The sequence below is a fragment of the Cryptotermes secundus genome, unplaced genomic scaffold (assembly GCF_002891405.2).
Source record: "Cryptotermes secundus unplaced genomic scaffold, Csec_1.0 scaffold116, whole genome shotgun sequence".
In the NCBI taxonomy this organism is placed as follows: domain Eukaryota; kingdom Metazoa; phylum Arthropoda; class Insecta; order Blattodea; family Kalotermitidae; genus Cryptotermes; species Cryptotermes secundus.
The window spans coordinates 895,347-923,105 of NW_019732857.1; the positions used below are offsets into that span (position 1 = coordinate 895,347).

General features: G+C 37.3%; 1 protein-coding gene across 2 annotated transcripts in view; it reads right to left on the reverse strand.

Annotated features, from left to right (window-relative positions):
- Positions 1-739: 739 nt before the first annotated feature.
- LOC111867771 (nucleolar pre-ribosomal-associated protein 1) overlaps positions 740-27,759 on the reverse strand; it is a 77,664-nt gene continuing 50,644 nt past the window's right edge. For both annotated transcript variants that reach the window (XM_023857919.2, XM_023857918.2), the window contains 14 exons: positions 26,289-26,453; positions 23,329-23,490; positions 22,300-22,581; positions 21,427-21,753; positions 20,106-20,430; positions 18,494-19,780; positions 17,394-17,723; positions 13,635-14,144; positions 11,524-11,651; positions 10,608-10,817; positions 8,326-8,549; positions 7,738-7,998; positions 2,886-3,024; positions 740-1,423 (listed from right to left, as the gene is read on the reverse strand). In XM_023857919.2, coding sequence (XP_023713687.1) covers positions 815-1,423; positions 2,886-3,024; positions 7,738-7,998; positions 8,326-8,549; positions 10,608-10,817; positions 11,524-11,651; positions 13,635-14,144; positions 17,394-17,723; positions 18,494-19,780; positions 20,106-20,430; positions 21,427-21,753; positions 22,300-22,581; positions 23,329-23,490; positions 26,289-26,453 — 4,959 coding nt within the window. In that variant the 3' untranslated portion in view covers positions 740-814. The remainder of the gene's footprint in view (positions 1,424-2,885; positions 3,025-7,737; positions 7,999-8,325; positions 8,550-10,607; positions 10,818-11,523; positions 11,652-13,634; positions 14,145-17,393; positions 17,724-18,493; positions 19,781-20,105; positions 20,431-21,426; positions 21,754-22,299; positions 22,582-23,328; positions 23,491-26,288; positions 26,454-27,759) is intronic.

Consider the following 27,759-nt stretch of genomic DNA (forward strand, 5'->3'; position numbering starts at 1 on the left):
TAGGGGCAAAGCGTGTTTATGAAAGGATGCCTCATCAGCTGAAGTGGGATGATGAAAGCCAGAGTCAAGCCCACCTTTCCATAATTTGGGCCCCTTAGCACGGATGAACTTGAGCCAAAAAATGGCAAGCTGATAGCTGGAGCCAAGTCCATGTTTCCATGTGTTGGAAGCCTTGGTGTGGATACCACAGTTACAGGCATGCTTCCTCATGGAGAATGGGAGAGAGGGATTAATTATGTGCAAAGTACTGGTGAGAGAAAGAATGACCAAGCAGGAGCACTGGTGTACAGAATATTCCAGTTTTATTAACTATTGAAACCAGTGGCTTGAAATGGCTCTTCAGAACTAGATAGGTGCCCCTTATCAGTGGAAGAACATAGGTAATGACCAATACATGTTACAAAGGAAATTATTAAAGTGTAGGTTCAGGAATTCATTCCTACATGCACAGTTACTGGGAGCAATAGGTCATCTTCAGGCACTGTAAATAGATCTGTTAAAGAAATGTACTATGCTACAAGCTGGAAGGTCACGGGTTCAAGTCCCAATGAGGTCATTGGATTTTTTTCAATTGACCTAATCCTTCCGGCCGCACTGGGCCCTGGGGTTTACTCAGCCTCTAACAGAAATGAGTACCAGGAATTAATTAAATAATTTTCTTGGGGAGTGAAGCGCAGCGGGCGCGTATTAGGTATTCAGGTATTAAATCCAAACTGATATAGAAGTGGGAACATAATACTCACTGTTTTCAATAATTTATTGTCAAATAAAAATAATTTTACATAAGATAATCATGGACACAAACATAATGCACTCACACAGCCGCTTGGCTATTGTACATCCTCTGTAACCATTTCACTGTTAGATTCCTTAAATGACAAACAGCTTGCTCATTATCACTGCCTAAGCCACATTCAGAGCTGCCTCCTTGAGTTGCTGGTGCAAACTTACAACCATATGCCAACAAATCCTCACAATCTGAAACTGAACCCAAGATGGCTTTGCTTCGTTGAACAATTTCAAACATCTTTTGTGTGCTTATTAAACTGCAGGTTGCTCTAGAATTTTCAAATGATATTACAGCTTGCATCATATGCAGGTACTTTCTAAGGTCAGACACTGCCAACTTTGAACCAAGTTTTGGCAAAAGATCTAACATCAAAAGCAATATGTGATGCGGAAGGTGCTGAATCATGGATGATTTCTTTTTAACTTTCTTGCCATCTTTCAATTCAGATGAATTAAGCAGAATAGTCTGAAAAGAGGATATGATATCAATTGTTGTGCTGATGAGAATTGTGTCATCCTGTGAAAACTGTCTGATTGTTTGGTGCAACCAGGATAAGAGACCATATGTGGTCACAAGCAGTTCAGCTGGAGTGGGAATCTTCACAGTTGATTCAATTACTTCCAGAATCAATTTCTGGAACAGCATAAAGCATAAATATAAGATTCCATGAATTCTGAAATCTTACTTCATATTTTAAATACATATCACATATAAATAAAGAGCAAAACAATGAATTTAAAAATATCATCAGTAAATAGAGTAATTGAACGTTACATATACGAGGGGGGACCCAAAAATAACCGGAAACGACCTGTTGTGCGCGCATGCTTTGTGAGTTGTGCTGCTAGATGGTGTTAGCTGGGGGTCTCCCACGACTGTTAGTGAGCTGGCGTCAGTCTGAGTTAAGTGGTTTGTCTGTGGTGCTCTGTTGTGTGCGTTCCTGTTTCAACCCTTTGGCGATTAGTGAGATGGCCGACCAGAAGGAACAAAGAGTGTGCGTGAAATTGATGAAGATGGTCGAAAGACCATTGACCAACTTTCTGAGGAAACGAACATCTCATGGGCACGGTCCAGCAAATTTTAACTGAAGGTTTGCACATGAGACGGTTGTCTGCAAAATTTGTTCCTTGCTTGCTCGGAGATGACCAAAGAGAAAACCGCATGAATGTTTGCCGCGACTTGAAGAGTGAAGTGCAGTTTTCCCTAACAGAAAGCAAAATTTCATGCACACTCTTTGTTCCTTCCGGTTGGCGATCTCATTAATCGCCAAAGGGTTGAAACAGGAACGCACACAACAGAGCACCACAGACAAACCACTTAACTCAGACTGANCAGCAGCATTCAACATTCGGTTAAACTTGCAGCATTTATTTCATTACACTCTATTTACTGACATTAATTATAATTTATTTGCATTATATTGTCATGTTCTTACACGTGCAAAGCACTGTCAACAAACAATGTAATGAGGGTGACCACTTTTTGTTTGTGTGTGCTAAAACCTTTACAAGTATGTGTAGCAATCAAAGATAGAGTAACCACAGAGCATTACTGTTCATTTGGAATCATCAAACAGCTAGGGAGAGAAATTACATTATTTACCCCAAGTAGTTCTACATACAGGTATGGAAAATAAGTGCTTAAGTGATCACTTCCCTGAGTATGAGACCAAAGCTGTAGAACTTCATTTTTTATTTGTGCCTGTAAGTCATCACATAACATCCTGTGTTTTTTAAACAGCAAACATTCAAATCTTAATGGTGAAAATCATATTCAAAAGGTCAGAGTAATGAACCTACAGATATGCAATAACTACATTTTTTTTTCTTTGGCCTAGGCCTACCTCCATGAACTTTCGGTTTTTCTAGATCTTACACATTCGGTAGAACTCCTTGGGCAGGTGATCAGCTCATTGCAAGGCCTCTACCTGTACACAAACACAGAAAAATGCACACACACAAACTAATCATCCATGTCCTGAGTGGGATTCGAACCCACGATCCCAGTTTCCAAGTGAGTGAAGACAGTACATGCCTTAGACTGCTCGGCTACCGTGAACGGCTAACTACATATTACCCTAATATAATTTACCAACCTTGGTATCATCATCAGCAAGGACAGATGAATAGAAGCTCAGTAATAGCTTGAACACCACACATCTCTGGCTTATTTGGAAATCCAAATCACTCTTCATACCATCTCGAATTATCTGCAGTATCCAAAGGCGATACATCCTACAAATGGAAGTACAGCAGAATAAGATCTTCAACAAAATAAAAATCCTGCTTGATTTCTTTCTAACTGTACTGTGTCTATATTCAAAATAAATAAACATTAAGACTGGATAAACAAAAGTATCTTTTGAATCTTTTAGGAATATCATTTGAAATTGATGGGAACATGTATAATTAAGCTATGAAGAGATGAGGAAAGATAACATTAATGAAAGAAGAAGATGGACATTTATTAACCCTTCATTCTACAGATCAGGCCGTGCCTTTGAACCTTTCCTGCAGGTGGTAACGTAGTGTGATTAATGACTGAGAAAAAAAAATTTGCACTTAATCTTGTGATTACAAGTTTTCCTTCAGGTGATAAATACGCAACAAGCAAAAGAAGAAATTTACAACTTCCAGAATCCACAGAACTTACATAAAAAGAAAGAGAACTGGATTTGCTAGAAGAAAGCTATGTTTAGAGTATGAAGGAAACAATGGAAAGAAAACTTTAGACTATGGTGTGGTGGAAAACATTCCTTGTGGGACACAGCAAATATTTCTGTGGAACCCCTACTTAATATTCCTAGATTCTAAGTCTTCCTGCATTTTAAAATTCAATGTCAGCAATCTCATCTCAATAATCAGGGCATGTGGTAATGCAGTTGGTTGAGGCACAATGCCACAAGCTGGAAGGTCACACGTTTAATTCCTAATGCGGTAACTGGATTTTTTCAATTGACCTAATCCTTCCAGCTGCACTATGGCACTGGGTTTGACTCAGCCTCTGATAGAAATGAGTACCAGGAATCTTCCTGGGGCCAGCACATAAGGCTGACAACCTAACCACCATCTGTAAGCCAATTCTCTAGAAAATGTTGGGAGCCTTGACATCTCACAGCCCTATGGGCCTACACAGCCTGTTACAGGGATGGATTTACCTTTTATCTTTTTACATGTCAATAACCCCGGCATTACATACCCTCCATTTTAGGTTTTCCACAGTTCAGTGTTCAAAACTGCTGCTTCTTGGGAAAAGTGAAAAAAGGAGTTTCACTGTTATGTAGTTGTATTCGGGGGGTGGGAATTTAGATATTACAATAACTCTCATACATGTGGTAAAGCAGAAATTACACAGCATTAAATCCATTTTTAATTCATTTTTGGGGGAACAGCTCTTCTTAAATTGCATCAAGGTATTCACTAAATGGCAGTTATACAAAATTATACCAAGAAAATGTTCATTTTCTTATAAAACTACTGTATATAACTATAAAATAATTAATTATATAACTGGGTAAACTGCTGCTACAAAAAAAAATAATAAAACATATAATAATATCAAATCACTTTCTAAAATAATGAAATATCAAAACAACACTGAGAAAACCTCAGTCGAGAATCAAAGCAACTATGATCACATGCAGCAGGACACTCTGACAGAAAGAAAACGTACCAATTGCTATTTTTACCACAAATTCCATTAAATCAAGGCAGGGTTCTGGAAGATCAAAGACTTCTTACACTAAATGAAGATTATTTATTAAATTGAAATTCACAAAATATGGAAAAATAATACAGTGTCCCAGGACGAAAGATCAGTATTCTGGGAGGTCATGGTATCTGTCATTTGAAGCAAAAAAAAGTGTATACCTACATGTATCCTATTCCAAATGGTTTCTGAGATAAAGTTATTTCAGGAGATATTACGTACTGTTTCTGATTAGATAAAGTTGTCCCTGAGATTAACGAATTAAGCACTATGCCATGAAGGCGCATGGGAGAGTGAATGTATAGACCCATGTTTTCTTGACCTCGGCAGTAGCTGGAGGTGAATGGTCAGCTTCACACCCTGGCTGCTTTAACCCTGGGGAAAGAGGCCCCAGTATTCACGGAACAGGAGGTTGGGTGGACCCCAGAGCCAGTCTGGAAGAGATCAAAAAGTAAAAATTCTTGACCCCACTGGGACTCTAACTTCAACCCCTCGATCATCCAGGCCACAGCCAATTGCTAAACGAACTGCACTATCCCGGCTCTTTGCTGTTTCTGATACTGGTATTTATTGTTCAAGTGACAAAGTTGGTACAGTTTACCTAACATAATACTGTCATGTGTAGGGAGGCGCATGTGACGATAATGATGGGTTCTAGTTGAGATGATTGGATTTATTAGCACCTTGGTTATAAGTTCTTTCTTAATTACAATTTGTGCAGCGCTATCGCTGTTTCTGCACTTTATAGTTCACTGTTACACACACATTACACCTCTCCTGGTAATGCAATTAAAACATAGGAACTAGCGCTTCAAATCACTCCAAATATTACAGGTATATAAAGTCTTCTAATTACACTTCAAGTCTTTACAGGTCGATTTCAACTACGATTTTCCCGTGGCCGTCTCCTACTGAGAACTCAGAACTGACTTGTAGCGCTGTTCATCTGTAAGATAACTCCTTTCTACAGACCCCACGGAAAACACCATCTCCCATTGTTGTGGATGCAAGTTTTCCACTGCATTGCCTGGTAAAGGAAACATTTTGCCAAGAATTTGCCTTCGCAGGAACATGTTTACCTAGCTGTTCCCTAGCAATGGATAAGCATGTCACAATATATTTCTGAAAATTCTACCATCAACATCGATGCATTTTGCAACTTGAGTGAAGACATGTATGTTGCTCATTTGAGTGCATCTTGACGTTCCTTTATGCAGGTGATAACATTCATTATGTGACTGAGCAGTTTGTCTCATGTATCCACCTTTTTCTATACACTTCATAGTATACTCTTCATCCAATCCCATAAACAAAAATCTAATGGTGTTAAATGTGGAGATCTTGGTGGCCAGTTAGTGATAATGCCACAACCGATGCACTGATTGGAGAAAGTGTCATTGAGATGCTGCATCACCAGTTGTGTGTAATGAGAAGGGGCTTCCATCACGCTGAAAGTGTGTAGCAATCTGTGTAGCCAAAGGAACATCCTATAGTTGTTCCAATAATCCATTTTTCAGGAAGTCTAAGTAATTATGTCCTGTCATAATATCGTCTAAAATAACAGGACTAATCAACATGTCATCAATCACACTGATAGAGAAATAACACTAAAAAGTTGTTTCCACAGTACCATTTGCATCATTGTGACACCATCGATGGCAGTTATGTATGTTGTTGGTTGAATTACATGTGAAAGTAGTTTCATCAGTGAATAGTATTAATGGAAGCAATTGTGATTAGTATGTAACCAATGACAAAATTGTAGATACATGGCACTGTCCCCTGGATGTAGATTGTGCACACACACTGTGGGTGAAATGAGTACAAGCCATCATCATGCAGTGTGGCCACACATGTGATCCTGTTCCACCACATGTTGCTGATGTGCTTGTTCAGATGAAACATGAGCAGTGGGAAAGGTACCACATTCATGCAATGTATTGAACACCTTGGAAAACACTCTACAATTTGGATTTCTGAGCAGAGGAAACAGCCAATGGTATTCAACAGCACCAGTGGTACTACCATCGCAGAAGCCATAAACATACAGCATATCAGTATATTCAGCATTTTTCACAACACTCCTACAATGTCACTATCAACAGTCACAACAGACACCTGACACTTCACACCGATTCACATGCTTCAGACAGTTGCGCAGTATGGCAGGAGGGAAGGACAATATTGGGTACCAAATCCAAGGAAACCATTTGGAATAAGACACATGTACAAATACACTTTTTTGCTTAGAATGACCGATATTATAATCTACCAGAATATTGACCTTTCTTCCTGGGACACCCTGAATATTATTTATACTGGGCCTGACAGGGATCAGAAAGAATACTAACTACATACAGGCTTTCCTTAAGTGTGGGAACAACAGACTGGGATTTCACTGAATATGAAGAGAAGCGGAGGAAATATAATGACGTAATGACTCTATATGCTCATGTTTCTGAAGTCTAGATTTGGTCCACTAACACAGAGAAGACTATCTCAATGCTATTCTAACAAACTAAGGAATGAGTCTGACCTCCTGTTCACAGACTAAGTGGAATTCACATCTGAAGTCTCAGTAATCAAGCCACTCAATTTCATGACACCTAGTCACATCATTCTACAATGAATAGTGTGACGTGTCGCGCTAGCTGGACCCCACCCCCCGGGATCTAATGCGCCGAGCGGAGCCGAGGTTAGCCGAGTCCCCGCATCCTGGTAGCTATGCAACGCGAGTCAACAGCGGTGACGTCACCAAGGGGTACCGCGGTTGCTAGGCAGCGCGGGTAAACAGTGATTGCGAGAGACGACAGTAGTAACAGTGGTACACAGCGTTTCTAGCACGATGGCACCAGACATAGTGGTGCTTATTACGTGGCCGTTTTCTGTATTGTCCGATCGAGGCTACATAAGGAGCAGCGAAGGCTATTCACAGTTAGTCCTCGAGCTACCTCCGAGTTAGTTCCGAGTTAGCCAGCAACCAGCCAGTTGTATTCTGGCATTTGGAGTATAGTATTTGTGATACTGCAGATAGCAGTAATTGTGAATCTGTAATTTGGGTGATTGTAAGTGCGAATGTGAAATAAAATTCGCTATATCAAATACGGTGTGAAGTTATTTGTCGCGTTATACGCCCAATACGTGACAATAGTAACAGAGGGCTGATAATGTATGCAATGGACCTGGAACACATACACATGAAGTACACTAAACGTGTTTGAGAAAGAAATCAAATTCACCTGAATTCAACTTCTGAGCTATGGAAGAATGTGAAGAACTCAGGTACAGTATTCAGATTAAGTGATAATTTGGCTATAATGAAATTCTGCAATGGAATGTACATCGCATGATGCGTCTGTGGCAGAATCAGCGAAGTTCTAGCAAGAAATGTAGCTATGATGCAAGCAAGTTGTGGGTTTGGCGTCTTGTTCTTCAAGGAAACCACTCCATTACGCAGAGCATCTAAAAACTGCAGACCCAGCAATCTTTCTTTGACATTTCTGTAACAAAGTAACAACATTAAATGGTATAAATATCTCTAAATCTTCCAAACCCCTGTTTATATTTGGGATAATACTGTCTTTCTGACAAACTGTACTTAAAAATAAATATTTTTTATAAAGGGAACCATATTTATGTCAGCAGCATAACTGATTTATGAATCATGCTTTTCAGTTACTGATTTTCCTAAACATCTCCAGAAATGAAATCCTAGGTACCACGTGTTACTGTCCAGAGCAAGAAAACTATAAGGATGGGTCTTCCTTAGCTTTCTTTAGGAAATATTTAAGGCATATATTCCCATTATAAATAACAATAAGACTTACCTACATGCTTCTACATGGAAGTACAATCTTGCTATGACATGATATGCAGCAGCTCGAGTATCCTCACATGTAGAACATAACGCTGCTAAAGTAACAGCCAATCCACCTGAACTTATGAACTTGTGGGTATGTACAACTGCTTCAGGAGCCAGCAAGTGACTGAAGAGCGGCAGCAAGAAGGCTGGGTCATACACTTTATGCTCATACTTGGCACATTCAGGAGCCTGCAGACATGGCAAGTAAAGTCTCACTTATGCTAAGTATCACACTTCCACACAAGTAAAAATGCATGTGGGGGCTCGGACATAGAGCCCCACCTACTGTGGACCTTGGGACTACAGAAATGAGTGATCATCACCACATTTTGCTTCCTTTACTCCCAAGAAGATGGCTCCTATAACCCACTATACTAGATGCTGGATGGACCAGGGAGATTTTCTTTACATTGTGGTGAGGAGAAAAATACCAGCAAAGAAACCCCAACCATCCAGCCCACAATCAGTGATCTTGCCAACTAAGAAGCTATCCTTGTTCAACTATATGAAATTAATACAAGATCTAATGCTGAACATTGAGAAGTTGCAACTGTTACTTGAGAAAAAGTACACATAACTAATTATGGCTGGATTAATTGGCTATCATTATTACTAAAAGCAAAAGGTTATGTAAAATAAGACAGCCAAGAAGAATGCAGAAGATTCTTGCTCATCATATGAATAACACATATACAATAATACACAGCTTGGCAATACCATAGCTCAGACAGTTAGTCACAGGATTCCCATTGCAGCCTGGGTTAGATCATGGGTCAGGTCATGTGGGATTTGTGGTGGACAAAATGGCACTGGGGAAGGTTTTCTCTGAGTACTTTGGTTTACCCTACAAATCCTCATTCCATAAAATGCTCCATACTCATCTGTCATCTGGGGCTGGTATAATAGGCCAATTAGTGGCTGACATAGTCTCATGCCACTATAAGAAATTAAACAAAAAAATAAAAACGTTTCTTGTCACAATGTGGATTCAAATATACCATGAAAGCATGAAAATAAATTTTACAGTTTAAGATGAGATAAAGATGAGAATCTTGTAAAATCTGGGGACTCAAGATTAGAATGAGAACTTTCTCTAGCAGACCAATTTTTCACTGCAACTGCAATATGTATCAGTACCCACTTTTCAAAATGCACTAAAATGTACTTCTTATCCCTTCTGACACCAAATATTTCTTCAATAAAAAACTGTCATAAAGTACTGTATTAAGAAAACCAATTCTATAGCCATGTCCTTTTTCACCATGGGCATAATAAATGACAGAGAGCCAGACTGTGTTGAAAAGTTGATTTGCGCTAACAGTGGATCAGTTAATTTGTTCTACTGTGTAAAGAAAAGAGTTATCTGAAAATTCTTGAAGTCTGAGACTGAAAATCAGTGTTCAAATCACAAGACTTTTTATCCAAAGCCTGAAGAAAAAAGTTCACCTTTGAGACCTAATCATAAATGCTGTGTAATATTAAAATCAATACTACAGAAGGGCATGAACTTGATTCAGATACATGAGGATTGGTATTGTGGTGGCTCTCATTAACACAGAATAAAAAAGAAACAGGAAATTTCTAGAAAGACTAGGCAACTATAACTTTCCAAAGAAAAGTCTGTACCATGGACTGAGCTGGTTAATTAGTCAGCAATATCTTATGACCCACTTTGACTAGGCATGTTCAGTTTGGTACAGTGAAAAGTGAAGAAACATAACCACAAAATTTTATATAATGTTTCTTTGTATTTAAAATATCAAACAGGCAACAGCAGGAACCTTTGATATTAAGTTGTTTAAATACTGATACTCCTGAAAATTCCACATGAAGATACAATAATATGTTGTACATTTATTAACCCATAGATTCTACTGGCCCCTCTGAGCAAATTAAAAAAAATGAGCACAAAAACTGCTTCCCAAAACGTTTTGTTAATGTAATACATATACCAGGTATTCATGTTACAATGCATCAGGTTATCTAAAAAAAAAGATCAAACACATAAATGCTTCATAATTTGATGAATATCCAGAGTTCTCCTTTGAATAACATACTGCACTTATTTTAAAATAAAAAATTAATAATTTTCACCAATATGCTCCAAGCTACATGAAAGGCGTAAGTACTACAAAAAACCTACAGGAACAATGATAAAAGATAAAACGTGCTCAACTGTAGGGGTACCTTACTACATCCTATTGCATAATACAATTAATTCAAAACAAGTAATACTTAAGTGCTCACGTTTAAACCTCTGCTGAGGGGAAAGTTCTTTATGGTTTCTAATATACAATCCTCATCAAGAAGCTCCAAAACTTGGTTTGCTTGTGGCTGTCTCCACAGGGACATTCCCATATCAGATTTTACACTGTAGTAGCTGACTGCTGCTTCACCCCAAAGATATGGCCGACACTCGTACAAGCTTACTCCTCCAGCCTCATACATCTGCAGTAGCTGTAATCAGTTACATTAAATTAATTACAAATGCAGTACACAATGCAGATTTTTATACTAAACACAGTGTAAATTCTGATGCTGATGGAAATAAAAACCATGAAGGAGCAGCATCTGGAAACCAATTATGAAGAAATGAGAGTTTTTCCATGTATCAGTCTCCTTTTCTCAATGAAACAGGCTCAAAAATCACACTGAAACACCAATACTTGTAGTAATTCAGAGTTTGTGGCAAAGAGAAAAGTTCCTGCACCTTGCATGAATTCAACCATGACCACCCAGCTTGTACACACCTGAGTTCACAGAGTGGGAAGAACGGGTACAAGAAAGAACATGAGCTATGTGAAACTCATGAATGAGAGTAAGGTTACCATAATAGTGTCATAATGCACAATGATCATGAAAAATCTCATATCTGAAGGATCAGTGAAGTTTGCATTATATGTGAAGAAGCTGGTCTCCCTATATAAGAGCAACAAAATTTGAAAATTATAATATAACAAACAAAATTATTTTTTATGGTCAAGTATCTTAGAAAACATTTCTAATTAACATTCCCTCCAGATTATTGTTCAATTCTATTGCTTCAAAAGAAGCAATTGAAGAATTTCAGTATACTACAAAAGCGGTCTGAGAAATGGATCCATGATGATTTTTAAAATAACTGATATCCAATTACTAAGGACTTCTTAACAGCAAGACTTACTTGGAGAACAAGCTGATCAGTCATCTCCAGTGTTGCATTGTATGAGCCCAAAAGAACTGGAATGTGGGAAGATAACATTACTGATGGATCCTTCTTCACAAGCAAAAGTAGTAGTTCTGTAAGTTTACCTGAAATCCAACAGATAATAAACAATGAGAAAAGTCTATCAAACAATATTTGTGAGTAGAGGTTCCAAACAACTATAATTTCGATGAGGAAGAATCATGATAATTAACAAATGCAATCAGATTTAATTCCAACTAGTGATTTTAACATTTTGACAGCAGAGGAAACTATATTAAATGACCAAGTGAACTCCAGTTATGTCATTAAACACAATATCTTCCATTCATGACATAATGAAATAGCGAGTTAAATACATTACTGTATAAACATCTAGTTGCATTTTTTTTTCTCCTGAAAAGTGATGTTTCGTTATTTAATTATGATTTTCCACATCATTACAGAATTACACATAAATGACCATTTGAAAATGTTTAAAAATGCATCTGGGTATAACAATGACAAATAGAAATGAGATTCAATACAAAATTAGGAGAATTCAAGAAATACTATTATTAATTTCAAAAGCTGTTATCATCCTATCTGCTTTCCAAAGTGCTAAAATGCCATAATTTCTTTCTGGTTGTTCTATATGGCAGTGAAACATGATCTCTTATCCTTAGAGGAAGACATAAATTGCAAGCACTTGGAACAAAACTGCTTAGGACAATATTTTAATGTAAGGTGAATTAAGTGACACACTTAGGACAATACACAACATGAAGCTCTCTGATTCATGCATTTACCTAGCATTCTCTGACTTGTGAAACAACGGCTATGATAGGTTGTACATTGCTTAGCTGTGAAACAAATGCAGATGGAGTTTTTTCTTTAAGCTTTTTTATTTAATGATGCTGCCAGTATCAAGACCATAGTGTGTCAATGATAGGATGATTAATGAATATGGAGCAGTTGGCAGAATGGGAATTAAACAGGGAAAGTGAAATACTCTTGAGAAAACCTGCCCCAGTGCCACTTTGTCTACCAAAAATGCATACAGAATTTTGGTCCATAAACATCAGGCAAATTAGCCATTTGGAAGACCAAGGAGAAATGCAAATAATATTACACTGAACCTTAGGGAAACAGGTTATGAGGATACAATACATATAAAATTCTCTCAGATTAGTGATCAATCATGGGATTTGGTATTTACAGTACCAAGCCTTCAGACTCCTATTGCCATTTAGTTAATGTGTTGTCAGTGTCATACAGTATCTTCATCTTGCATAAACAGAAGTATGAATAAACAAAACAAGGAATGAATAAATAAATTTTATATAAGTCATGAAGAGCTGTGGCAAGGTTGCAATAAAACTTTACAATTACCAAGACATCAGCAGTTAATAAGTTAGCAATGGTTCTAAACTGAGTGGCTCAGATTAAAATTCCACTACCTGCAAGAAGGCAAGGGGCCAGAATGATCCCTTATGCCACTTCTACATTAATCTGATCTTACCATGGCAGGATATGCCATGCTTTCACAAGTGAGATCCTGGAAACTGTCAGGGCAGTATAACTGACCACTCATTGCAGTATGGCAGAAATGCTGTGATTATATATTATTACTATTAGATTCAAGATCAGCTGTTTTAAATAATACCTATAACTACTGTCACATAATTAACTCTAACTATATCAGCCATTTCCAATCCCTTGGGATTGATTTCCTTTCAGCAACTATAGCTCACAGCACCTTTCGTCAGACTTAAGCCTGAAGCAAGTCCATGTATGAAACCAATCATTCACTTCCTTCTATGTCAAGGCCTAGGAGTATGCCAAGTTGCACATATTTTGACAATTTAATTTATGAATAAAAGATTCTACTTGAAAGTTATTTGAAGACATTTTGTAGGAGTTGCTTTCAGATGTAATTCAAGTCCAATATGATGAATTTACACATCATACAATGACATGCAAATTATAATAAACTGCTGAGTAAATAAGTAAATATATAAAGGCAGAAAAAAGAATCAACAGTAATGCAAATATTAATTTAATATCAAGAACCAAAGGTTAAATTTTTCATATAATCTTTAAAAACTTACATTTTTTTGGTGTTTTCCCAAGCATAACATTGAGAAATTCTGAATGTGACAATGTCCACTGATATACTTCATTTATTTGTGGTTCTTCAGCATTATTTTCATAAATTATGTCACACAGCATAGCCAGAGTACCAAGTAACTTGCCACTGGTATCTTGGTGGGGCTGTAGACCAAACTTCAGTGACATCTTAATGAAAGACAGCCATACAGTGCTCTTCTTCATAGGTGCTGAGATGCCCTGTTTTCCATCAATTAACACCACACAGTCTTGTAATGCTTGACACATATTTTCCATCTGCTTCTCATCTAATACATTTTCTGTTGGCAAACTGACCAACATCTCAAGTATCAATAACATAAAATCAATCTGACACATTTCACTGTCATTTGGATTTGTTGCCATTTTTGTAAACAAGCATTTAACAATATTTATGTAGAAATTCTCGTATCTGTCCACCTTTGCAGCAGTTGACTTCATTTTATGATAAAGGTCTTTACACACATCAAAATCTGAAATTAACACGTCATGACTGTAATAAACACAAATATTTTTGCTGACAGGTTATTCAACTAACTGATTAAAATACTTTCATAATGCCTTTACTGCATTTCAGTTCTACAAAGATATGGGTTAGCATCTACATGTCACAGTCTTGAACCTCTGCACTATCTACATGTCACTGTCTCGAACTTCTGCACTAACTGATTAAAGCAGCAGTCTCTAGACTACACTCTACAGGCAATTAAGTGATAAGAACTAACTGCATAGGTAAACAGTCACTCAGGAAGTCAAGAATTTCCCCATCTTCAATACAACCAGAAGGTTACTCATCATGTTCACAATCTACATGAAAGCAGCAACATCCTCACATCCTGTTTTCTTTAACATCTATTTTAATATTATTCCATTAGCCTTCCATCTAGATTTTTTAACTTAAATTTAGTACACATTTCCTATCTTCCCATGCATGCTACATGTCCTGTCAATCAGATCCTTCTTAATTTCATTACCCTAATACTATCAAGTGAACCGACTGAACAGTGTACCGACTGGCTATGGACTGGACGACCTAGGGGATGGAGTTTGAGTCCTGGTAGGGTCAAGAATTTTCTCTTCTCCATCTTGTCCAGACTGGCTCTCAGGATCACCGGCCAAGGCGTGAAGTTGAACACTCACCTCCAGCTAGTGTCAAGTTCAAGAAAATATGGATCTATACATCCACTCTCTTACGTGCCTTCATGGCATAGCGCTTAAGTGGCGAGTTGAAGAAAATGAGGATCTATACATCCACTCCCTTCTCCCTTACATGCCTTCATGGCATAGTGCTTAACTAGTTAGCACACAGACAACTTACTTGAAATACCATCTGGCAAAGAACACAAAACATAAAGCTCCTCATCAGGTAATTTTCTTCAGCCTCCTGTTACTTCATCATAGATCTAAATATTCCCACAGCACCATGTTCTCAGGCTTTACAGGGAGGGACCAAGTTCCACACCCATACAGAACAACAGATATTAGAATCATGTCAGAGAACAGTATGAACAATGGCAATATGCGAACCATCCAAAATGGATAGTTCAGCTAGGTGAGAGAAGATAAAAACTGGTTTCTGCACTGCAGCAGACATTTCCAGACACTGCTATACACAAACATTTCTCAGAGTCATTGGGGCATGTATCTTGCCACTGCAGGTAGACCTCAATTGTCACTGTTGGCATATTAGAGTGTGCATGAGGTACTGTAGAAGCAACTGCTAAATTGTGAACCCTGTGGAACAGTTGAAAATGTAAAAAAAAAAAATATATATATATATGCCAACAATAAAACAGAAGCCTGACTTAACTGCGAAATCTGAAAACAGTGGACTTGATGACAAGTTATGTATGGACTATACATGAAATAAAGAACATGTCTAAGTTCACAATATTGGCAAGAAACTGTGCTAATAATGTTGGACATTCTGTATGTATGATTATGAAAGACTGGTGGGAAGCCAGAAGAAAAGAAGTAACTAGGAAGCCCAAAAGGTAGGTTATATTAATATGGATCCTAGAGAGACACGATGGGGTGGTATGGACTTGATTGGTTTGGCTCAGGATAGGGACCACTGGAAGGCTCTTGTGAACATGGTACTGAACCTTCAGGTTTCATAAAATATTCAGCAGTTGTTTAGTAGCTGCACAACTAGCAACTTCTCAATAAGTACTCAGCTCCATGAAGATAGTTAGTGATGATTATGAAAGAAGCATCATACAAAGAACTGGATGCTGTACTTTTACTGTAGTTCATACAGAAATTATTTCATTCCATTTGCATAGTATTTCACAAATTTGTGCTAGAAGCAAATCTGAACATGCACACTCCTAATGAGTGTGGATTATGTTGAAAAGGCATTCCCATAAGAACACCTGCTTTTGAAAAAGAAAGGCATCTGCCCAGGCATAAGTCACATAAAGCACATCTTATGATCATGTGCTGTGCAAATGCAACTGGAAACCTACAATAAAACTTGTAACTGGCAAAGCCAAAACCTATAATTACTTACAGACACAAAATCAAGGACTATCTGTTCAATTACAGTCAGAAAGAATAGAGACATTTCTGAAAATTGGTTCCATAAGATGTCTGTACCAGGAATTCACATTTCCTGAAAGAAAAAGCATTTCCTCAGAAAATAGTTTTGCTGCTCAGACAGTGCCCTTCTCATCCCAGCTCACTGCCTTCAGACAATGACCTCATCATTGTAAAGTTCTCTGCCTCAAAATGAGAATCATAATGCAGCCTACAGATCAAGATTTCATTGCATCAATGAAATGATACTACCAGGATGGCTTTTTCAGAATTCTTGTCAAGAAAGATGACATTATGACAATCTGGTAAAAGGTGACAGTGATACATGGTGTGACTGGTATCTCAAGTATTATCTTTAGTAGAAGAGTTAACACTTGCATAATCATAGAGGAAACAACTTCCATATCCAGAAGAAGACAATTTTCAAGGTTTTTTAAATTACTGATTAACTGAATGCTCTGCAAGGGTATGAAAACGGTGATGAATTAAACTTTGATGAATGGCTGCAAAGTTACACATATGAATCTAATTTCTAGTACATGACCAATACAGGTATCGTCTCAGAATTCTAAAAGAACAAGAACAAATACATATTACTAATTTGTCTGTCAAAATAAGAAACAATTGTACAGATCTAGTATATAAATAGTGAGTAAGTGATTCATGATATGCTATAAGAAAACAAAATATCTTTGATTATCAGTGGTTTTCACTTATTCATAGAACTTATCTCCTTCATTTATCTGCTTAATTGGGATCTGACAGTATTTTGTTGAATAACAGAAGAAAGCAAAATAAGTTATTAAAATTCTATTTGCATTAGGAACAAAACTTTATGGCACTGCCAGTAATGATTCATCAAAGACATGGTTCTAGCCAATTTGTGTTCAATTCATTGGTTTTAAATTCACTTTGAATTAACAGATTCTTCATTTGTTTTTATATGATACATTTCCAATTATTATTTTTTGAAGCTTACATTGCAGGGCTAGTGCTGAAAAACATGTTATATGCAACACACAGTAACAGTTCACAAGATGTACAATAATGAGTAAATTTCTTCTGTAGTTCTGTATAAATGACAAATATATGAAGGCTCTTTCTTCTTTTATAAATGCATGAATAAATGCAATTCAAAGAGTATGCAGCTTGTACTGGCAAAGTTTTATTAATATACAACTTACCTATGCATTTATGCATAAGCTGCACAACAACAGAACTGTAAGACTTTAGCCAATCTGCAGCCTCAGAAGGACTCAACAGCGCTACCTGAATTTCAGCACTATATTCACTGTACATTTTGTTTAGAATGTTTTGTTCAATTGGTGTACTGGATTTGAAAGCAGCAGATAAGAGTGGTAAGACAATAGCAGCATTCTGTCTCAGATTTTTACTTTGTCTTACAAGTGATATAAAGTCATGAATGAGAACTGGTCTGCGACTAAGCAAGAGTGAACACAACTTTACAGAAGAGCTGCTAACAGCTTGCTGCTGAAGGAGACACTGGAGCAATCCTGAAACACAAAACACGATGCAGTGTCACATTTGAAGTTTCAGATAGGAAAGATCCAGCATTAATCGACGTGGGAGATGCAGTAGGGAATAATTTCCTGGAGTAACTCATCTGACAGAAAAAAGCTATTTCCATTGCAAAATTAAATTGGCAAACTCATGATGGGTGTCAAACCCCATAATTCTTGTACAGATCTATTTAAGAGACTAGAGATCATAACTCTTCCATGTAAATATATATTTTCATTAACAACTTTCATTACAAATAAAGAAGAACATTTTCAGACCAATGCAGGCATACAGTGTTGTTGTTGTTGTTGTTGTTGTTGTGGAAACACACTTGTAGCATTACATAGTAAGGTTCCGTGTAGATACTCAGCATAACATCTGAGTTACATTATCCACTACCTTGGTCAGTCACACTTTGGGGGGAATGTATTATCTCTTCCTTGGAAAACAAACTGAGCCATTCAGGAAACATGACTTATTACTAAATGTCTAATAAGATTAATGATCCATAATACTACAAAAGTTATGCTGTCTTCAACATTGTAAAATGTAAACATCATCTACCTACATTAATTGAATGTTACTTGACAAATTGTCACATGGAAAGTTTCTGCCGCTTTGAAGTGTGTATTCAATTTGTATATTTTATAACTCTTAATTTCTATGTATATATTAGACACATTAATTCTATATTTCCTAAATAAACTGGGTCAAGATCATGGAGAATGCTAGAACATGAAGACAACAGAAACAGTTCTCTTACTTGTCTGTATATGTTCAAGATGATGTGGAAACTGCTCCAAGTATTGCAGGAAGTGTTCTTCCATCAGCGTACTATGAAGTTGCTCTTGTTTTGCCAGCTGAGCCACATGGTTAGCTACGGCAGTCACCATGACTGCCCTAAGAGGTTTGTGCAAAGTTATGCAGCAACCCAATAGTTGCACTAAAAGACATCCCCACACTGAGAGGGAATGTGAATCATCACTTATACATATCAAGACCTCTGTTGGCACTGCCACAAGATGGTCCATAAGTTTTAAGACCTCGGGAAAACTCAGCTCAAAGAGTTTCACAAATGGAATGACATTTTCCATATTCAAGCACAATAATTTGTTTTTCTTTAGTCTTCCAATGATCTGCTGGATTAGTTTTTGTTTGAATGGCTTTAAGATACCACTCAAAGTCATCATATCAGTTCTTGAAAAAGATGAAAATTTCAGCAATTCTAAAACAAGTTCAGTGACCAGTTTCTCAGTAATTTGTTTCTTTCGATATATGGGAGTGAAAGACTGCAGAAGAATTGGGTGGGTAAATGTGTGCTTAAGGCAATGAAGTGACAGCTGTTCTTGGTCTAACAAATGAGCCTTTTCTTTCCAGGAAGCTTCAGCTACCTCATCTTGATGTTTCTTGTCTAGATGAGAGACTACAAGCAATAATGATAACAGTGCCTCTTTACAATTATCTTTCAGTTCCTTAGTAAGTTCTCCATGGGATGCAAGCTGTGTCATGTGAAAAACACACAATTTGTAGAGAAGCAACATGTGTATTGAATCTCTGATGCAAGATCTATCACTATTGAAATACTCTGTGGGGTCCATCATTGGATTTGAAGCATTAATTTCATTAATTATCAAAGAAGGATCCATATCTAAACCCAGAATACGACTGATAGAATATTCAACTGGCTGTAAAAGGGCTTTACTGATTTTACTCTCAGGACTCTGACTTCCAAATGGTTTCTTGAGTGGCTGTGGTGATCTTTCAGACGACCATCCACAGACATACATCATGACAGCAGATGGCAATAACCCAGACCAACGTTGGATAAGATGTAGCAAAATTCCTGATGAAGTCTGGCAATGGAGCAGATGAGTTACCACACATGAAATAAAGTACTTAATGCCCTCAAAATGATCATTATCACTCATAGCAGCTGCAGTTTCTAATACACCTGGCAATAATGGACTCAAAGTGACAGCAGCAGGCAAAGCATTTTCAGATTCTTTCATCTTTTCTCCATCAACCTCATAATCTGAGGCTTCCAGCAGCTCTGAAAAGAAATCATTACTGATATAATAAGAAGCATAATTTGATCATCAATGATGCAGACATTCATAGGTGTCCTACATACCTGAGGCAATAACAAACTGAGTTAAGTATGTGCTAATTTCTTATTGCAAATGAGGAATATAATTTTATTTCAGATAATACTTATTACATTTGTAAGATAGCAAACTCCACCTGCTGGAACAATGTTGTGTTGACAGAACTATCCCACAGAGACAGTCCTGGGATTTAACCCATGCTCCAGTGTCAAGTCTGAGGTATGGCAAGATCTAAAAACAAATGTTAATAAAAAATCTATTTATCCTCACCATCAAAAATATCTTCTAGTCGACTGCTCTCCAGTACTTGCTTAGTGTCTTCTGCTGCTTCTTCACACTGTGCAATGAAGTCTATATATGTTTCTGGGTTCTGACTAACACGTACAATTGCATCAACTAGAAGCCTGATAACAGATTTCCTATGTTCAGCAGGGACTGTAAGGCAACAGTGAAGCCACACAAACACTTCACTCAGAACACCCTCAAACAACCCTGTGTTGATCAAAAGGATACACAGGATATTCCTGGCCTGTATTTTGGCAGAAGGGTAGTCAACCAGGTAAGAAAGACGCTCAATAGCATCACCAAACATTTCCTAAACAGAAAGAAAAAACCATGGCCAATCTTCATACATGTTCATTAACTTGAAGATAATAAAGGCATACAAATGTACAAGTGCCTAGAACATAAAGTGCACACGGAATCTCGGAGAATCCCTTGCCATAATGCTTCTGCATGGACCACTCCATTGAGAATATAACCCAACATGCAAATTGGCAAAACCCCATAGATGGTGTACAGAACACTCTAAATAAGCAAGAATGAAATAAAGTATATATCAGTGTCTGAACTATAAAATGGGCTTGTGTTTTGAAAGCCCCCTTAAGAAATTTCATTCTACAGCATATTTTAAAATTTCTCGTAAGTTCATATATTTAATGCTTCAACTGGTATAAAATTTCTTTGGTATAAATACAATTTCATATTCCCCATACTTTCTTCAACATGTACACAAATTCTGGTGGCTACTGGCCATGAGAATTGGTGTATGAATTTATGTTGAACATTGCTCATGTACAGATCCAACTGACAGTAAAGTAGAAATAAAAATATTACTGCTTTTCAGTGCATCCATGTGAGGACCAATGACCAACTTGGACAGTTAAAAAGAATGAAAATGATAACATTTTAATGAAACTAAAGTGCTGAAGAAATGATTTAATTCCCTGGTACAAGAGAACCTAAAGGTTATACTCCAAACAACAAACTTTCATTAATCCCACTAAATTAGAGTTCTTCAAGGCTTCCTTCCGACAACAATTTTAATGTAAGTGCATCCTGGACATCCAGGCAGCCTTTCATCACATGGTTTTAAATTCAGTGATTATTCAGTAATACTGTTTCCCCACACGTTTTACGAACTCAGTCCGTACAATTTCCTTGCCACATGTGCAAGGACAGATGGCCACACATACATGCATGCATACACACACAGATCTCTAGATATACTTCCCATATTTAAATACAAATTATCATCAGACAAAATGGTCTTATTTAGAGAACTAGTTATGAAGATTTAAATGATATTAACCTTATCAGGAGTAAAGGCAAAGCTGTCTAATGTTATCAAAAGTTGTAAAACCCTCTCCTGTATGATAGCCACAGCTTCACAATCTTCTTCATTTCCCAGCATTTGTTCAATATCAGCTAAGAAATTGACAGAACTTGGAATGTCCAAAATATGTGGAAAACATTTATTATATAGCAGAAATAAATCCATCACTGCCAAAAGATGTGATCTTAAGTTCTGCTCAGGTATACTGGGACCAAATTGAGAGTCCTCTTCCTCTTCACTTTCTGCAGGTGGTGATAATGCCATGTTCCATAAAGACAACAGCACTTCAGCATTTGGAAGTTCCTGAAAACAGAAGTAAGACAAACATTTAGGTATTTCCAAAGACATTTTCTGTAACAAGGCTTGTTTAAATTATATTATACAATTAGGGATTGTAAATTCTTATAATGGGAAAGACACATATAACAATTATGCAATGTTAAATCTGAAAGTTATCATCTTATAAAAACAGTGATATATCAAACTTTTATGAAAGGAGTAAAGCCTTACACTAGGAAAGAGAGGATGAACCAATGGCACTAATTGAGATATCAGGTGGCACTAATAATGACAGGTTTTATCTATATTAATATCTTGAGCCACCTGGCAATTTAACAGTTCCCAAAGCTGTAATCCTCTTTTGTAAAACACACTTTTGCTACTACTTTATGCATCCACCATGAACACTAAGAAGGTTACCTCAAGAAAGATAGCTATATATATATATGTGTGATGATTCTTGCATCTCTCATTCTAAGCCACCTTATTTTTACCAGATATAATGTCAATAAATGGAATAAGGAAATATCTTCTATACTTATGAAAATTATTGCATACATTATTACATACCTTCATAATGCTTTGCTTGAAAGAATTTTCAACAGCTTCATCAAAAAGATTCCATTGTTCTATGGAAGTAATAAACCTACTGAATTGCCTCATCATAGCAAGCAGTAAGAGCAATGCCTCATGTCTGATAACCAATTGTCTATGTTGAAGCATCCCCATGCCAATAGCTCTCAATAAAACTGATGGCATAGTCAAAGTATGTACCACATTTTTTATTTGATGCACTGTCAGACAATCAGCATATGGCTTCAGTGTTTGTTCTGGATTCATATTCTGTACCAGCTGAAAGCAAAAAAAGGTAGCCAAGTACTGAATGTATATAATCACTGTTAAAGCATATACAACTTACTCCATGGAACATACTCTTCCTAGAGCTAGTAACACCACAGTTTTCACACATTCAAAATAATACCTGCTACAGATCTAAACAGTTCATCACCCTAGCCACAAAAGTCCTCTACTAGATCCTATGATACATAACACATTATTATTCTGCTGTTTTTACATTCAGAACAAAGTAAAATGTGACCAAGACTATGGCTTACATACTTAAAAAATAGCTTAAATAACCAACTATTTTCCTAAAATCAATTCATCCTAAGGAGCCCTGTGGTAACTAATGTATGGAATATTAACACCACATTTAAAATATGATTGGCAGGAACTGATGCACATCACCTTTAACCATAAACTTTTAAAAAATATTATGCATATGGTGACCATATGAGTTCAGATAATTCCAAATCAAAGCTTTTATTCCATTGAAGTTCGCTGGCTTGTTAACAAGTCATTTATCAACATATTTATAAAGAAAATGCTTCTGTCTCACACTGAAAATTTTTTAAAAGGTAACATGAAAATTCACAGATATATTCATTAGCTGACATCTATTTTGTGTAGTTTGGACAGAAACTTGCTTTACAGTGAAAGGGAGATATCAATTTTATGACAATTAACAATTCACATTTTGAATAAATATCACCTAACGGTACAGCTGAAATGAATCAAAACATTCTCTGATAATTTTACCTGCTTCACAAAGTTAACTGCTTTCAACCACTTGACAGAAACTCGAGGCTCCAAATATGGTTCTGTATTTAACAAAATACATTTCATCAAGTCAGGGCAAGCAATGAGAATCTTAAGAACCAATTCAGCTTTCTGTTCGTGTTCCCACGGTCTCTCCAGGTTCTGTTGAAATGATAAACAAAATACATGATTCATTCCATGATTTGTGTTTCAAGAATAAGTACAGATGTAATATACAACACATACAAGCAAAATAGTCAATTCCTCAGTAAATTTACTTGCAAAATTTGAAGTCAATTTAAAATGGGCAGAGGTCAAAATAACAAATGCAACCAATTCCTCAGGGCATGTCCTTCTTAACAAGCTAACAGTAGGTCACCTACACAAGAAATCTCCTCCTTTAAACATATAAAAGAACCTTATCCTGGGCCAGACAAATCCAGTCCTCACTCTATTTCTATAAGTACATTTCAATATCATGCTCCCATCTATGCTTGGGTCTTCCATAACATCTCTTCCCTTCCACCAACATTTTTACCCACTTCTGATCTCTCCCACAAATGCTATTTTCTATATTCTAGTCACAAAAAGCCCAAACACTATCACATACTCCACTGGATTGAAAACGCCAATATGCAGATGAACACACAGCCTTCATTATAGAATAAATACAATTCCACACAGTCATAAATAGAAATCATTATAAGGCCATCACCACATTCTTCTGCTGTTAACATAACATGACCCCTTTAACTTATTTTAACAGATAATTCCCTTAAATGACATTCTAATAATTTATGTTTGATATTACATATGTAATTATTTCCTCTATAATGTTTGCTTGCCTCCTGATGATGGCCACAAGTGACCAAAACATGTAAAGAAAAATATATTTCACATAATTAATCATTAAATCGGTTACACTTGATAGATTTTATTTTTGATGCATTAAGACAGTTTAATGATCAAGATGTCCTTCATAGAGATTCTTACACTAAATGTGGTTATTTACTATATCATATTCATTAAATATGGAAAAATAATACACAGTTTATTGGTTTTGGCTAAGACCAGAAAAAATATTTATTAAATATGAGATTTCATTAAATGACAGAACTCCACACTGGGTTTCATTCTAACTGGTTCTTGAAGCTCAACTGTTTATCACGTGCAAATTCCACCAATCTGATGTTTATAATCTATGAAGATGCATGATATGACACAGACCACATGACAAATATGTGGGAGGAAACTTGTAATGAAAGATTAAAAACTGAAAGCAATGTACTTGCGCATAACTGTGTTGTGGTGTTGTCAAGTTACAGAATGGTTATCCGAGGAGAACTGTTTGTGTTTTGCTGCAAGCTACCGATTTGTCAGCTACATTTCTCCCAGAGGAGCACATTCAAGTTTCCTCATTCAAGACCCAGTCCACAACTGGCAGCACAACTGAGAACTTAAAACTAACTGAAGACACTGCATTCTACTGCAAGAACCAAATTCAGTGATGCTACTTAACCTTCCCTTGAATCAGTCTACATCATAATTTGGTAAGCTACAAACTGTCTATTTACCTAAGCACCATGCCCTAAGTGCTTCCCAGATGACTCACCCACAGGGAAATTCCCTACTAGATATAGGATTTGTGGACCAAAAAACTATTCTGGACATGTAAACAAAGAAGAAATTTCAGTCCCTGCTGGAAACTGAATCCCACCTGACCAGCTCACATTCAGTCGTTCTACTGACCAAACTATGAGGGTTGGAACTTTAATAGTGCCAACACTGCTGTAGTGACACCATGCAAAGGAATCAAATAATAATGTCACTCATACCACACGTTAGTTACATACCTACCTTACCTCAGAGCAAATGGACTCTCCCTTCCTACATCACGCGCATGTGCAGTGATGAGAAGAACAGAGCCTCGTGTTAGCTGGCAGTCTAATGTAGTGTTGTCACGATGTTTTTGAAACAGGAACAACAGAGTTGGATAAAGACTGAATGTGCTAGAGGCTGTACAGCGTGACAGTGTTATCAAGGTCTTCAAGAGGCTTGCAGGGAATCTGCATTGCCTTACAGAACAGTGGCAAGGTGGGTAAAAGCCTTCAACGAGGGATGCCAAAATGTGGCAGACATGTGTCGGCCAGGTCATCCTAGTGTCAGTGAAGAAGAAGTGTAACCTCTTTCCGCGTTACTGGAGAGTGATTGATGCCATACGATTCATGAGCTGGCCCGAGAGACAGGATTAGCACATACAACTGTGCTTCACATTTTGAAGGAACGCCTGGGCATGAGAAAAAGTGCATCACGATGGGCTCAGCATGATTTGACAGAAATGCAGAAATGGCAAGCTGTGGCTGATTTGTTCGATCAATGGTGCTGGGATGTGCTGTACCATCCACCAAACTCCCCAGACTTAAGCCCTTATGACTTCAACTTGATTTCTAAGATGAAGGAACCACTTGTGCTTCACATTTTGAAGGAACGCCTGGGCATGAGAAAAAGTGCATCACGATGGGCTCAGCATGATTTGACAGAAATGCAGAAATGGCAAGCTGTGGCTGATTTGTTCGATCAATGGGGCTGGGATGTGCTGTACCATCCACCAAACTCCCCAGACTTAAGCCCTTATGACTTCAACTTGATTTCTAAGATGAAGGAACCACTTGGTGGCATTCGCTTCAGAACTGTTCCAGAGATTCTTCAGGCAGTAGACAACTCCATTCGAACTATCAACACAACAGGCACTGCTAAATGTATCCTACGTCTTCCACATCACTAGCAATGGGTTGTACACAATGCTAGTGACTACAGTGAAGGGCAGTAAAACTTTGAAACATGCATCTATTTTGTATCAGTTGTAAATAAATAGTTCCAACCCTCATATTATGCCTCATATATTGAGACTTACTCACTCCTAGTAACAGATACAAAAAAGTATTTAAAAGAGCATTTACTTCCAGTACAGTTTGCAGTAACTCATTATGCTTCTTGCCAGATGTACCAATACTTCTGTCATGAAAAATTATACCATATTTATGAGATGTGCACAGAACTTGAAGGAAATCATGAACTGCATCTGCTACAATCTGCTTTTCCTCCTCTTGTTGCACATCTTCATTCTGTAACAAAATACAATACACTATTATGCTTTTCTTTTCCAATGTAATATATATAAGAAAGTAAATGTGGTGGTGAAAAAATCAATGATGAGATTTTGATGGATTTACATATTTTCAGCCCTCATGTATATGAAAGGGTGGTCGCAGCATGCCAGGGGTTTTGTGTGTGCGTGTGTGTAAGGGGCTGTTTCGAAAGTAACCTCTGTTTATTTTAGACCACTATTGCAGAAGCAGTGGAGGGCTCATATATGCGAGGTAGTGTCACATGACTCATTGCCTTGTAAACCATCACATAACTGCTCGCCTAGTGCTTGTTCTTGTCTCTACAGAGAGAGTTATGATGTGTCCTGTGATTGATAATCCCACCAGCTTCGAAATTCGTGCTATTAACCCCTTTCTTCTCACTAAAAAACATGAATGCTGCAGCAATCCTTCATGAATTATGAGTGGTTTACAGCCAAAATGCAATGAGTGAAGGAACTGTAGGGCAATGGCATAGAATGTTCAAAAATGAACAAACAAATATTCACGATGAAGAGGAAAGTGATGATCTGACCATCTGTAGCGATCTTGTTCAAAATGTTGGCCAATAAATTTGTGAAAGACAGCACTTCACAATATCCTAACTTTTACATGGATTTCCACAAATTTCACGCACTGTCCTCTACAAGATTATCATAGTTAGGCCAACCTAACACAAGTTTTGTGCAGTACAGTTTCTTGCCTTTGGCTTTGACTTTTTCTAGTGCAGTACCACATAGATGATGATGAATTTCTCAGTCACATCGTACAAGTAACAGGTGATGAAATCTGGGTTCATTGGTGAATGTTGACGCCAAGGAGCATTCAAAGCAATGAATGCACACAAATTCACCAAACAAGCCAAGAAAGTTTAAACAAACGTCATCTGCCTGCCAGAAAGATCATGGCATCTGTTTTCTGAGACAGGACAGGGAAGTAGTGCTAATGATGGAATTCCTGCAACAAGGGGCCACAATAACGTTAGAAGTTCACTGCGAAACACTAAAATAAACTGTAGGGCCAGCCATTAAGAACAAAAGGCATGAAATGATGACATCCAGTGTAGTGCTCCTCCATGACAATGTACATCTGCATACAGCTACTCACACTCAAGCACTGCTGGAGAATTTCAACTTGGAGTTATTTGACCACCCTAGCGGCCTCCGTAGTCTAGAGGTAAAGTTCCCACCTCATGACTCGTANAACAATGTGCATCTGCATACAGCTACTCACACTCAAGCACTGCTGGAGCATTTCAACTTGGAGTTATTTGACCACCCTTACA